This window comes from Centropristis striata, chromosome 1, assembly GCF_030273125.1.
Source record: "Centropristis striata isolate RG_2023a ecotype Rhode Island chromosome 1, C.striata_1.0, whole genome shotgun sequence".
In the NCBI taxonomy this organism is placed as follows: domain Eukaryota; kingdom Metazoa; phylum Chordata; class Actinopteri; order Perciformes; family Serranidae; genus Centropristis; species Centropristis striata.
In genome coordinates this window covers 133,369-148,200 of record NC_081517.1, presented here as the reverse complement: position 1 = coordinate 148,200, position 14,832 = coordinate 133,369, and the positions used below count along the sequence as shown (strand labels likewise).

General features: G+C 44.9%; 1 protein-coding gene and 1 pseudogene across 1 annotated transcript; both read right to left on the bottom strand.

The window, feature by feature from the left end:
• LOC131979187 (complement C3-like) overlaps window positions 1-14,832 on the bottom strand; it is a 55,369-nt pseudogene that overhangs the window by 18,601 nt on the left and 21,936 nt on the right.
• Window positions 1,390-4,406, bottom strand: LOC131979537 (uncharacterized). Its single transcript, XM_059343594.1, has 2 exons — window positions 4,181-4,406; window positions 1,390-2,999 (listed from the first exon to the last, which is right to left on the bottom strand). The coding sequence occupies exons 1-2, from the start codon at window positions 4,404-4,406 to the stop codon at window positions 1,468-1,470; spliced, it is 1,758 nt and encodes a 585-aa protein (XP_059199577.1). The 3' UTR covers window positions 1,390-1,467.

Below are 14,832 nucleotides of genomic sequence, written 5' to 3'. Positions count from 1 at the left end.
ACACAGGCAGGCTGCTGGAGGAGAGGGTGAGTTGTGCTGTGTTTTTACAGTTTTTCTCAGTCGCTTTGGTACATTTCTCAGATCAGAACTGAAATTCTCAAAACTACCTGTTCAATCTTCACATCATTGTGTCACTTGTGCACATCAAAAAAGCAGTTTCTCATTTCTTTGAGCAAGTTGCAAATGCTTTGGTACATCCATGCAAATGATTATGTACAATTCTCTTCTGTTTCCTACATTATCAATTGCTTATGTCATGTTGATCAAAATGTATTATCATGGGTCTCTGTTGAATAGTCTCACCACCCACAACATTTAGGCATTAGTTCATAGCATAAGTCTTTACATGCAAAATGGTTGAACACGTTGTCATTACATGTCAAGCATATTTCTATACATTTCCATGAGACTTTTTTTCTAAGTCTGTCCTGAATTGGTAAATTGCTCCCAGGTGAATCTTGACTTTCTCAAACGAATCAATCAACTGGCAAGTATATACGTATATAGCCGGAGCACAACACAGTGTTACAATTTCTGAAAATGGACGGACAAGGAATTGGACGGGGTCAACAGCCAGCGAGAAGAAGAAGAAGAGGAGTGAGGCTGCGTGGCGGAGGACTTGGGAGGCAAAATAGAGGCACATGTACAGTTTTCCCTAAGGAGATTGTCCTATGTTTACATTTCTACTTTTGTTTTTGTTTTTTCTTTGTGCTATGCAGTGCTGTCTTTTCTTTTCTTTATCAGGAAAAAAAATAAAAGCGTAAATGTGAATCTTGTCCAGTCTCTTTCAAACTACACATACACTAAGGTGTAACCTACAATTTACAATAATTGTCATCAAAACTTTAGCCATAGTTTACATCAGAACATCCCTCCAGAGTACACTGTTATATTGACAACATGACTAAGCAATTTGACTGTCTTATCCGTACACAATGACACAAGGACTTGTCATTCTGATGCACTGACATGTTCATTGACACGGATATTTAGTTTTGAGAGATGAACTAAGGATTTTGAGCAAGAGAGTGGCTTTTGCAGGTCATCCATGGTGTTTTGCTATTTGTACAAATTGTTTTGAGAAATGCACTTACTGTTTTGCAAATGTCGAGCATGATTTGAGAATTGTACCAAAGCGACTGAGAAAAACTGTAATACAAATCCAGCAAAGCGAGCAGATGTTTGATGCTCCGTACTGTGTGCTGGGACTGTACATGTACTGTTACTGAAGTTTGGTGCTGTTCTCACCATTAATTGTGGCTATGAGTGGCTTTTTGATGGAGGTTTCTAGTTGGAGACATAAGCTGCAGTGTATTGTTATCGTGCAGTCTTTTCTGAGGTTGCTAAAACTAGCTAAGCTAGCGGTCAGCTAACTTGACCTCTCGAGGGGGAGTCTTACTCGGTGTCAAGGTGTGTTAGACCATGGATTAAATTTACACCGGAATATCCATATATCCCTTTAAATGCTTAATCCTGCTGCCGACTGTTGAATTTTGCAATGAGCATCATTTTAATGTTGTTTTGGGTAAGGCTCCGTCTGTACTGTGTGAGCAGCATAGTATAGTGGGAGAACAGTCTCTCAACATCCACTGAGGTAGTGGGGAGATGGAGGTACAATGCTGCAAGTGGGGCAAGAGTGGGCATTCTGTCCTCTCTGGTGGCCCACCACTCCACAGGACTGACCTCGTCGGCGTCACTCTTGTCCATATGGATGTAGCGGTGCCATTCCTCAGCTGACACACACGTAAGGGCAGGGGCCACCTGGACGTAGTCCTGGATGTTTTTTCTCACACCAGCTACCTTTGCTGGGTCAAACACTGGGAGGGCTTTGAAGAGCTCCATGCTGGGGTGTGACGCCATCACATTCTGCAACTTTGTAGAGCAGTCAGCCATGGTTTTCTGGAAGAGCTCAGTGCAGGCAGCACGATCATCCTCATCCAGCTCCCTCAGCCTTTCTGTGGTCCTGGGATGCCAATCCTCAGCCCCTACAGTGCGGCCATATTCAAAAAGCATGAGGAGGTTCTCGAGCTGACCATGAGTAGTGGCAGCAGAGGGGTTCGAAGTCTCCTGCAGTTTTGTCATAGTGGTCTTGATCTCAGTGCTGTGCTCAACGATGAAGATCGCATGGGCCTTTAGAGTAGCTTCTTTCTCTTCCAGCAGCACTCTCAGGTCCCGAACAGCCTTGGAGGACAGTGGCAAAGTGGGTATGAAGTTGCATAAAATGTCCAGGTTATCTGCAAGGTACTGGACAGCTTCAATCCAGGAACCCCATCTGGTCATCACAGCAAAGACTGGCATAACAGGAGCCAAGTCCAATGCCTGCATATAAGCCCGCAGATCTTGGCGACGTTGAGGTGCCTTGCAGAACACTCTTTTCACAAGTGCACACACCCTGTTGAGGTCCTCAAAGGTATCTGGGAAGACCTGCAGCACCAAGTTGAGGAGATGTGCCAGACATGTGACATGTATGGAGTTGGGGAACAGGCCATGAAGCATGGTGTTGAAGGCTTTCTTCATGTAGCTTGCCGAGTCGGTGACAAAAGCCCACACATCACTAAAATTAATGCTGAAGCTGTTGAGGCAAGAAATGACTGCCTGGGACACCGTGTTGAAGTTCACTCTGTCGATGAACACTATATCTGCTGCCAGAGGTGGCCTGCCAACAGGTTGCAGAAGAATTGCAAGGACACAGCGGCCACAGGCGTCTGTCGTCTCATCTAATACAATGTAGATGGGCTTTCCTTCCACCGCACTCTTTATGTCCTCCACATACTGAGGGAACAGCTCTGGTAGGTAGTCGGAGCGGAGGTGAGACGGAGCTGGAAGGGATCCGCCCTGCTTGCAGTATTTCTGCAGAAAACAAGCCAGCTTGGGGGCCTTCTCAAGTGGAATATCGGCTTCAACAAGAGCCTTGGTAAAATCTAGGACAAACTCCTTCCTCTCAGCAGTTGATGGGGTCTTGGAGAGGCAGGCAGCCAGGGTTTGAGTCCTAGATCGCACTAGAAGACGGAGAGAAAAAAAAAGAATAATTGAAACATGGTATTATTATTACACAGAATAAAGTAAACATAGGCTTGTACTTTTACTTTGTTTATTTAGACGGGACTGTGCATATTAAGGAGCAATACATATCTGATTGAATGTAAATATACTGAATTAAGCAAAGATGCCAATTTTAGTCCATAGTAAAAAAACAAAAAAACAACAAGTAAAATAAAAGCAGCTGGTTTTAATGGCCTGAAGCAACACTGTTGCTGCAAATAAGAGAGGAGGCTGCTTTTAATTTCTGACAGTTCAGCATTGTGTAACTTTTAAATATGAAGGTTTATTCATTTAAACAAAATAAAATAGAGCAACAGCAACTGATATTTTAAAATCATGTTTTATATTGTTTTCGTATATTTTATTGAGCGCAATTATGCAAGTGTGTTTTCCTAGAAAACAAGGCTCGATGTGCGTATAAAAATATGCTACAGTGGGGTTTATTAGTACAAATCTCATAGGCCTTTCTCTCTGTACAAAGACAACAAAGACCTTTTTAACTGTGAAAAAAAAGTAGACATTTAATATTTGCATTTGGGCAGCATATAACGTGTTATATGGCATATAACAGGCGAAACACTAACACTAAAATAGTTTATTCATGGCCACATCAAAGTGAAATTATTAACTCTACCGATTGTCCATCTGATTATCTGTCCTGCTGCGAGCGCACAACTTCTTTCAGTGTCTCCATAGACTAGCCTTTATAAAAGTAAAATATAAATTTATGAGCTGCGTTTTCCCTCAGCTGAACACCTGTCAGCGGAGACGCTCAGAGAGAAAGTAAACAGCAGCGGATCCTCCGTACAAATGCTGGCTCTGATCCAGCTCCGCCGGACTTTCAAAATAAAGGTGACGCAGCTCTAGATGAGTTAAATAGTGAAACAGCGGCGCATTCATAGCCGATTTTGGGATGAAACTCTGAATAGAACCTGGTCGGGACGATGGTGATCTAGCCGGATAAAAGAGAGCCACCTTCGTATTACAGTTAAGCCCGGCTTTAGGCTCAACATAGCTCGCTAACCCACTAAACTCGCTTCCAAGTACAGCCCTCTGTGGTGACAACCGGCGGTTGTCTAAACACGGTGACAACATATTTAAATGAATTTAACATGTTAACCAGCTAGTAAGTACTTACCCAATCCACTCCTCTTTCTGTTGCTGTGCCTTTGGGACTTAAGATGCTCCAGGATGGTCTGCTTCCTCAGGTAATCCACCGAGTGCTGACATACTTTACAAAATAATACGCCCCCGTCCGCATAAAAATCATTGGCAAATTCATATGCCCTGTCTGCCGCGGTGATCCGTGTCGATAAATGCCGACGCCTCAGCTCTTCTGCTGTAAATCGCATTTTCGACATCATTTACCGGTAGATTAAAACTACGTTGTTTTGTTATTCCACCTGACACAATATTGACAGCGGCGGGGGGCGGGGAGAGGGGCGGGAAAATGTAAATTCACAGACAAAGGGGGAGGGTCGAGAGGCGTTCAAGGTGTTCAAAATTCCGCGGAATTACCGCGGAGTTTTCGTCGGAGCACCGCGGCCGCAGATTCCGTGCGGGCCTGATCATGAGGTAGTAGGCGTGCTCCACCCTCAGTCTGGCCTTCAGCAGTCCCTTCAGGACAAGAACCAGCTCCACGCTGCCCACACCCTGAGCATGGTTCCTGCGAGTCAGCCAAATGGCCAACTTCGCACAACCTGATACAAAATTAATCATATTGTGGACAGTCTTTTTCCGGGCTGTATATTTGGGTCCAAAAACAAACAAATCAAAAGAAAAAACCTCCCCAAGAGCCTGAAACCACCTTTTTAAAAGCTTGAACAGCACTGACAGGCGTGAACATTCAACAAATAAATGTGCGAGTGTTTCAGTCTGGGAACAGAAAGTACAACCCTCCCCTAGCTCAGGATCCAGATGCGCTCTGTATCTGTTTGTAGCTATAGCTCCATGTACAATCCTCCACTGGAGGTCTGCTGTCCGTTTTTCAACGGGCAGCTTGTACAGAGACCGCCAACTGCTTTTCGGGGAAACGTCTGGGCCAAAAAACTCAGTCCACTTCGACTGCTTTACACCTGCGAGATGATGCAGGTTCAGGACCTTCACACAGGTCTGATACAAAACTTTCTTGTCTGCGTCCTGAAACTTGTCCAAGTGTGGAGTTGTTAGGGACAGCAGCTGGCACCCTCCCTCCTGCCACTCCCCCACAGCTGGGGCAACGGACAGAGAGGGGAAGCTGTACTCCGACCCCTCACTCCACTGGTCACAGACAGAACAGTTCCTGGCAAAGTGTTGTAGGGATTGTGGCAGGGCAGCACAGACCTCCTCCACCACTCTATTGAAGACCCTGGCCGAGGTGATGTTGGTCGTCCTTCTCAGGGCGTCTACGGAGGTCGTCATCGCCTGAATCAGGTGGCCCAGTGTGGTGCAGCCAGCGCTCCTGAGACTGGCTCGCAGGCTGGCAGACTGCAATGTTTGAGTCTTTAAAAAGTTGTTAAAAAACAAAGGCTCCTCAAACAGCCACATGCCTGGAGTCTGGTTAGTGGCACGTGAAGTTTTGAAGATCTGCCAAGCCTGCAGAACAGAGTTATAAAAGGATGTTAATCCAGATAAGTCCACCTGTCCAGACTGCAAGAGGAAAAGCTGCTTGCTGTATCCCAACCGCCCGGCTTTCCTCAGCAGAAGACGAGCCATCTCCATCCAGCCTGGGCCACAGCCGTACAGCAGTCTCTGTGCAGTCCTGAGGCGAAAAGAGGCAATTTTGGACTGGATGTGGATAAGCCCTTGCCCCCCCTCAACCACAGGCAGGTAGAGAATTGCTGCTCGGACCCAGTGGTGCCCAGACCAGAAGAAGTCCAGGATGGCTCTCTGGATGTTTTCCACCCAGCCATTTGGTGGTGTCAGTGCGACCAGTCTATGCCAGAGAGTCGAAGCGACCAAGTTATTGGCTACCAGAACCCTTCCCCTATACGACAGCTGGGGTAGCAACCATTTCCATCGAGACAACCGAGCGCACACTTTCTCCTGAGCTCCCTCCCAGTTCTTCTTTTGAAACCCCTCAGTGCCCAAAAAAACCCCCAACACTCTCAGTCCCTCCTTGCCCCACTGAAGCCCACCAGGCAAGCTGGGAACAGATTGATCTTGCCACTGCCCTACCAACATAGCCTCGCTCTTCTGCCAGTTCACCCGTGCAGATGACGCCTTTTCATAGAGGGACAGGGAGTCCTGTAAACTGTTTATGTCCTCCTGATTGGTAACAAAAACATTGATGTCATCTGCATAAGCAGACACAATAGGAGGACTTTCAGAGATGGAGAACCCAGGCAACGAAAGACCACTGAGCCGACCTCTAAGCTTGCAGAGCAAGGGTTCGATGGCTAGGCTGTACAGCTGTCCAGAAAGGGGACAACCCTGCCTTATTCCCCGCTGTACAGGAATTGGCCGACTCAGACCGGCCCCCATCTTCACCATGCACTGTGCTCCAGTGTATAACAGACTCACCCAGGACAGAAACCCATCACCAATACCAAAAGCCCTAAGTGCAGAAAACAAATACGTGTGATCCACCCGATCAAAAGCTTTCTCCTGGTCTAGTGAAACAATGCCAACATTAACATTATCACATTTACACACATCAATTACATCACGTACAAGAAAAATATTGTCCATGATGGACCTATCCGGAACACAGTAGGATTGGTCAGTGTGTACAATCATTTCCAGGATGAGCTTTAGTCTGTTGGAAAGTGCTCTGGAGAGCACCTTGTAGTCTGCACAGAGGAGGGCAACAGGCCTCCAGTTCTTTAATAATGCAAGGTCCCCTTTTTTAGGCAGCAGGGAAAGAACTGCTCGCCTACAAGAAAGAGGCAGGGATCCAGTTTTAAAAGACTCCATTAAAACAGTGTGTAAGTCAGGTCCAAGGATAGACCAAAACCTTTGATAAAACTCAGTGGAGAGACCGTCAATTCCAGGTGCCCGTCCTGTTGACATCTGGTTGACCGCCTCTGTCAACTCTTGCAGAGTCAACCCAAGGTCCAGAGACGCTTTCTCCCCAGGGCTGAGCTGAGGGAGCCCCTCCAGGAGCTCCTCACGACAGTCCATGCTGCATGTTCTGCACCAAAGAGGCCAGCATAGAAGTCCATCGCGTGGCTCCTCATCTCAGTCGGACTGGTGGTGACTCTGTTTCCAGGAAGCTCCAGGCAGGTCATTTGCTTTCTCTGTGCAACAGACCGCTCCAGATTAAAGAAAAAGGAACTCGGGGCATCCATGTCCTTGAGCTGGAGAAAACGAGACCTCACCAGGGCTCCCTTCACCCTCTCCTGCAGGAAGGAACTTAGAGCAAGCTTCTTTTCCTGCAGTATCTGACCCCTGGAGGGATCTGAGTATAGACCCTCTTCAATGTTTTTTATAGATTGCTCCAGCTCCTGAACTGTTGCCTTGATCTTGGCAGTGGAAAAAGATGTATACTGCTGACAAAAGACCCTGATCTGTGCTTTCCCGACCTCCCACCACAGCCTCAAGGAAACAAAATCAGTTTTCTTTTCTTTCCACTGTTGCCAAAAGTTCTCAAACCCTTTACAAAAAGACCTGTCCTGCAGTAGTTTATTATTAAAACACCAGTAGGATTTAGTCCTTTCGCCTGGTGAGATGATCAGATCTGTGCTAGTGAGGTGGTGGTCAGTGAAGCCTACTGGGATTATACTGCTGCGGATCAGTCTAGAGCTGAGGTTTTGTGATATGTAAATTCTGTCTAATCTCGCTGCACTTACCCTGTTATTGTTCACCCTCACCCATGTGTACTGTCTAGCCCGTGGATGTTTCACCCTCCATGTGTCTACCAGGTCTAAATGTGTGATGATGGTGTTGAGGCTCTGAGATGACTGTGGATGGGGTTCCTCACTTGTTCTGTCCATGGTGAAATCTACAGTACAGTTAAAATCCCCGCCAAAGATTAAAAGCTCCTGATTGTATTTGACGAGCTCATCTTTGACCAAGGAGAAGAAGTCTGCTCTCTCTCTTCCCTGGTTTGGGGCATAGACATTTACAAAAACAACCACAGAGCTCTGTATCTCTGCCCGGACTATGAGGAGCCGACCCTGCACTACCTCATGAGAAGACAGGATAGTAGCGCTTGTTGCTGTTTTAAAGAGAATGGCTACTCCTGCACTAAAGTTAGTGCCATGACTAAGGGCACATGGACCCTCCCACCACAAACCCCAATCTGTCTCATCTGTAGGAGTGGTGTGTGTCTCCTGTAAAAACAACACATCCAAGCTTTTTTGGCTAGAGACCTCCTTAATCAGGGCTCTTTTGTGTCCATCTCGCCCACCATTGATGTTAAGAGACCCTATCTTAAGTGTGTCGCCTTTAAGGCTTTTTGTAATGTTTACTTTAGATAATTTATTGGTATTTAATTTAAGTTAGAAACAAGAGGTGGATGATTACTTAAAGTTTACAAATGTATTTAGTAAATATATTATTTGTTTACTTAATATTATGATGTCACATCCTGTTTAGTCACTTCCTCTGGGATCAACCCCTATTTAGTCACTTCCTGTTTAGTTACTTCTGTTTGACTGGAACAAAGGAAGGCAGACATGTGTTGCATGAATCTGCAAATTCCACTCTGAAGCATCATAGAGGCAATGCCGTAAGTTTGATTTGCATTTGACATGTTTATATATAAGCAGTGATTTGATAAATTAATGTATTTGATAAATTAAGTTAAAAGTGTTTTCATTTACAATTATATACAAGCAGGCAGCAATGTGTATTATGTTTACAGCTTTGTTTGTGGTAATGTTTAAGTTAAAATATGTTTTGTATCGCTTTATTTGCAGTTTTCACCAACATGTTAATGAAGAAGTGTGACAGTAAACGATCAAACTTACTACGGCTCTGTCTTCATTGGCAATGGTTTAACTTGGTGTTTAGTCAGAGTTGCAACACTCTGCATGAGAACACTAAACACTCTCTCACGCCATAGAGATACAGAAAAGAGACAGACAGGTAGAAAACAGAAACAAACAGTCTATAGAAGAAAACACCGTGCGATACATGATCATTTACTTTTTTAATTTTTTGGCACTTTTTCCTTTTGCAGCCTTCCTTAGAGTTGTGATGTGTTTTTTCAGACGAAAACGTTTTTTTTCGTCCAACAAATCAAAACCTACCAGATTTTTTAATACACTTACTGACCTGATGAACTTTTCGGTGTCGCTGAAATAATCAGACACTTTAACTGATCTTTTGTATGTCACATCCAAAAACCCATTAATCTCCTCTAAAGAATAGAGGTCAGTGTTCCTGACTGCAGGTTCACCTGTGTCTGACTCAGAGTCGTACTCCATGTCCTCCTCACAGGACACCTGGCTACCACACACACTCTGTCCTTCACACACAGTTTGATCCCTACCTGCACTTCTGGTCACCACTCCCTCAGCTGCAACAGCTGCTGACTCAGACTGAGACGCTCCACAGTCTGCAGACTGAGAGCCGTTCAGGCCGCTGCGGCCCCGGGGTCGGCCGCCGAACCGGCAGCCGGCGGCCCGGCGCCAGCGGAGCCGGTCTCCCCACCGGAGGAAGCCGCTCCCTGTTGTCTATGCGGACACGCAAACCTTTTATGCCCCACATCACCACAATCAAAACATTTTAGCGAGCCTGAGCTGGCGCACACCATGTAGAAAGCGTCTCCATGCTTCACTCTGAAAGACACGTCCAGTGTCTGAGCAGGTGAGCTCAGAAACATGAACACCTGCCTCCTCAGGGACTGAACGTGCCTCAGCTTAGGGTCTTTACACCCAAGACTCACTGTTTTAAAGCCGCTGGCCAATTTACCGAACCTGCGGAGCTCGTTCTCCAGCAGCTCATTGGGAATGAACGGCGGAACACCGGAGACGGTGATCCGCGTGGAGGGGACCGACAGCGGGGACACCTGCACAAAGGTGTCTCCGATGAACACGCCACTCTCAATCAGCTGATTGACATGCGATACATCTTTTAGAAACACAACCACTGCTCTGTTCATTCTAGATGCATATACCAGTTTATCATGTCCCACCTGCTCCCCTACAGCCAGCAGGACCTCCTCCACAGTAGAGCTACTGTCAGACGGGACTATACGGACTCCCTGTCGGAGGGACGGAGGTGGCGTCTCGGAGGACGCCATTCCTCCCGAAACACACCAACCACAAGCCAAACAGTCAGCAAACACACTCAACAAAAGTATTCAATCTTACCTGATCATGTACAAAGGCCCACACGGAGAAAAGGGAAAGAAATCCGAAAATCAGGGACAGAAAACCAATCCAAACTTTGCGCCTCTCACGCGCCCGCCACCACTCACACACTCACACACTCACGCTCACCGGAACCGGAAAGAGAGGAGAGGAGAGGAGAGGAGAGGAGAGGAGAGGAGGAGAGGAGAGGAGGAGGGGAGGAGAGGAGGGGAGAGGAGAGGAGGAGGAGAGGAGAGGAGAGGAGAGGAGAGGAGAGGAGGAGGGGAGAGGAGGAGGAGAGGAGGGGAGGAGGAGAGGAGAGGAGGAGAGGAGGAGGGGAGGGGAGGAGAGGAGAGGAGGAGAGGAGGAGGGGAGAGGAGAGGAGGGGAGGAGGAGAGAGGAGAGGAGAGGAGGGGAGAGGAAGTATAGTTTAAGTTATCTGTACATTAAATACACCATCCTCACATAGTCTAAATCTAAGACAGGCAAGGATGGGCAGTTTATATACAAGTTCATAGATGTTTGGATGCCTCACCAGGTGCTGCTCTTACTCGACGTGAACACAGCAAAACCCCCATCGTTTTTACGATAATTGAGCTCGTTGTGGTAGCCTGGACACAAAGAAAACCTTTTTACTGATCGCCATTTAACTCTATCCTGAAACATATTGATTAAATTGATTAGAAGACAGTTGGAGGAGTCCTGTACATTGTTTTCTGTAATTATGGTATCTTCCCGAATATTCTGCTTCAATAGGTTTTTGTTTGTATAAATCCCAAACACAGTGTGGCTTGGATCTGTGGGGCAGGGGTAGCATGAACTGCTGTCTACCACACTCTACTTTTTGATAACACTTCTGACATGTCAAAAAACTCTAAAACATTTGTGTGTTTGTGAGCCTACCAGTCTTGATGTGTTGGAGAGCTTCGTTACGTTTCTCAAAGCCCACAGTTTCCCACTGGTTGGTTTTGTCCAAATATATGGTTGCAATGACAGGCAGGGTCATGGCAGCAATGTTCTGCTCTCCACAGCCTCCGGGCTGTCTGATCAGGCTACCCATAGACTTCCCACTAATTGAGTTCTCCACCAGTGTAGAAACCTGTTCTACCCCTGCATGCACAACAAACTAATGTTATAACAGAAGAAACAACTAGACAAATACAAGACAATTTACACAAAATACATAAATAATTGTTCAGGCACTATATCATGTAATGTCCATAATGATCAAATGTGATTCAGAGTACTGCAGTACAGCCTGGCCTAATTTAAAACTAAAAGATAATCAAATCAAATTTTTAACAACCTTTGTTGGCTGACCTGTGGTAAGATGATGTTCAGATTTGCCTACAGTATGTCTTCTGACTATTTTAAATTAGAGAAAACCAACTTAGGCGGTTTACATCCCCTCCATTTAAACACAATAGGCTGAAAAAATATTTTATACATTAGTCTATCCTGTTACTAAATCATAATCAGCGGGCTCAGATCTGAATCCAGAGGATCTAATGTTATATGTTGTCATGACTGTTTGAATGTGATTTTTCTATGAAAAGTGTCAAAAGTGTGCATTTGTTGTAATGTCCTAGGATGCAGTATAAATCTTCATGTAAATTCACAACCAAGTTGTATTGCATCGTATCATATTATTGTATTGTATCTTACCATATCACTGTATGGTATTATATCTCACCTGTCACTAAGATCTGTGTCCTAGTAGGTGTGTTTGGAACCAAATCTTTCTTAGGAATTCCACTGTTGAGGATTACTTCTTGTTTACCACCTAAAGGGGAAAACAGTGGACAGGTTGGGAGATTAATTAGCAAGTGATACAAACACAATATTACAAAATTGATGAACAATGTAGCTATTTAATGGAAAACTCACCTTGTTTACCGGGGTCTAAAATTATAATCTGAGGAGATTTTACCAGCACGCCTTCGGGCTGTAAAAATAGTCATTAAAAAAAATCACAGCTATTTTAATAGCTAATAATACAATGCAGATTGCTTTGTTGTTGTGTTCTCTATTTTTTCTCTTATTTACAGGTTTTTAAAAAGGCTACAAAACAGTATACATTAGCGTCAAAGTTCAGCCCAAAAAGTTATTAGATGTCCCTATACTGACTTCACCATTGGAGATCTCTGTGCATTTCTCTTACCACGACCTTCAACATCCTCATGATTCCATCATTGAGGTATGAGTCTTTGACAGCTGCTTTGACCTCAATCTGGTATTGTCCTTCTTTCATGGGAATGATGACAAAGGGTACAGATAGTGTAGTTTCGGCCCCTATTTCGACCTCCTGGCGATACTTTCTACGTTTAGAAGCTGCACTGCACACATGTTCCTTCTCAATCAGATCCACACGCACCTTAAAAATGTGACAAAGATGGAGAACGACATTGAAGTGTTGTGAATAATCAGTTTTAGGTCACAAGGATGTATCCCTAATTTGAAGAAATGTCATGATTTGTATTGTTTCCTTCATTCTCTTTTTTGCCACACACATGTCAGTCCAATATTTACTGTTGTTATGACCCTTTTGTTAGCAAACTGTTGAGGAAAATATCATAATCTCACACAGACTTACAGTGATACGATCAGGGCTGTAGTTGTGGAGAACAGCTTTAATCTCTATCTGCTCTCCACGGACAGAAGAGTACGGCAGTCTGAGATCAATGAAGAATTCCTTCCGAACAATCACCTCTAACGGTTCGCCAACACAGATTCCTTTAAGATTAGAGGGATTAATAAATACAAGTGATTGAACAGAGATAGAGGGGGAAGCGTGTAAGTGATGGGAATGGTTTAAGTTTAGAGGTGCAAATAAAAGTCAGATTTTAGTCCTTACCATTAGTTCTTGACAGACTAATGCCAGTGAACTGCCAGGTTGTGATAGAATCTGGCAAAGGAACATCCTTTGTAAATGTTGTGGTCTCACTGAAGCAACAGAGATGTACATCTTAGTGGTGTCTTTAATTAGTTATCAGTCCACTTTATGCCTATAATCTGTTCACTCACCAGTTAGGTGTTTGTCGAGAGCAAGCAGGCAGATTGATATCTGACCACAGCCAACTTTCAGGGAAGTTGGTACGGGAAACAATTTCATCGCTGTCCATGTAACTGTCATCTTCTTCACCTAAAGTTTTGAAAAGGTTAGCATTTTAACAACAACTATGAGAAGCCACCCAGCACTTCCCTCCATCCCTTGTCCCCGTCTCTTACTGCGAGCCAGTTGGAGAGTTTCCTCTTTCCTCTCAGCTCGCATGGTTTGCATCTCCTTGCAGCAGTGCACGAAGGCTGCAGCACAGGCTGCACCATCACTGATGTACTCCGCGCGAATCTCACAGGTGTATGAGAGGGGAGTTTCTCTCATGCCTTCCTTACAACAGTCACTTTCCAGTGGGTCTGTATACTGATTCACTTGAAAGCAAGAAGGTTGTGGTGGAGAGACAGAGATTATGAGTAAAATGAAAGACACTGGAAAGACAAATTAGAAATATACATTGTCAGAAATTAAATATAATATTTGTTACGGCCCCAGCCGTATAGTTTGTGGTTGTGTGTGTGTCTGTGCGCATGCATGCGTGTGTGTTTGCTCCTTCTCCTCAGGCTGCTGGTAAAAGGATGATTGGAGCTTCTGGCGACCACGGGAGCCAATCAGATTCTGCAATTAGTCGTCCAAAAGTTTCAAAAGGCTGGCTGGAGCTTCAGTCAAGGCGGCTGGATCTGATGTGAACCGTCGCCCAAACCATTGTCTATGCTCGGCTTCGTTGTATTGTATACTGTGATTAGTTGTGGTTGTTCTTTAGTTACTGTGTAACAGTTAAACTGACCCTGGCTTTTGTTGTTATTTTATTTTGTTAAACCTTTAGCCTGAAGGGTCCTTTGTTTGTACATATATCTTACTGCTATTTTATTTCTTATTAAAAACATCTCTGTTAAATCCATTACATCTGGTTTATGTTACCTCCTTTTACCCCTTTAAGAGCTGGTGGACTTAACATAGTTGGAGGCTCGTCTGGGATAACTTTAAAAGTTCCCGAGGAGGTGTTACAAAAAAAAGAAAAGAAAAAAAATTGTAGTATGATTTGTTTGGATGTGTAAACTGTGCGGAGAATGGAGAAATTTAACATTGACTCATTTCTGGCTGAGCCTTCGCTTTCACAGGTTGAAAGTTGTAGAAAAGATGATCTCATACAAATTGCAGATCATTTTCAAATTGTTTACTCCCAGCAAGCTCTAAAGAAAGAGCCCATGCCTCAGTAATTTGTAAATTGGCCTGCGGGTGACACCCTGAGCGAAGGAGCTGGTAGTATCAAGCTGTGGACAGTCAGCCTCTGGCGGAGCCTGGAGCTGAGAAAGAGAGTGGTGCGCAGCCGAAAGGGCCAGACACGCTCCCGCTCCGTGAGCGAAGCCCGGCTTAAAGTCAGGCTTGCCCGGTTAAAACTAGACGTTTGGGTAAAAGCTCAAGTACCAACTTGAAATCAGAAAGCTTGAGATTGAGGCTGAAACTGCTGTCCGAATACACCAGCTCGAGCTGGAGTCTCAGAGGGAGACTCATGTGCTC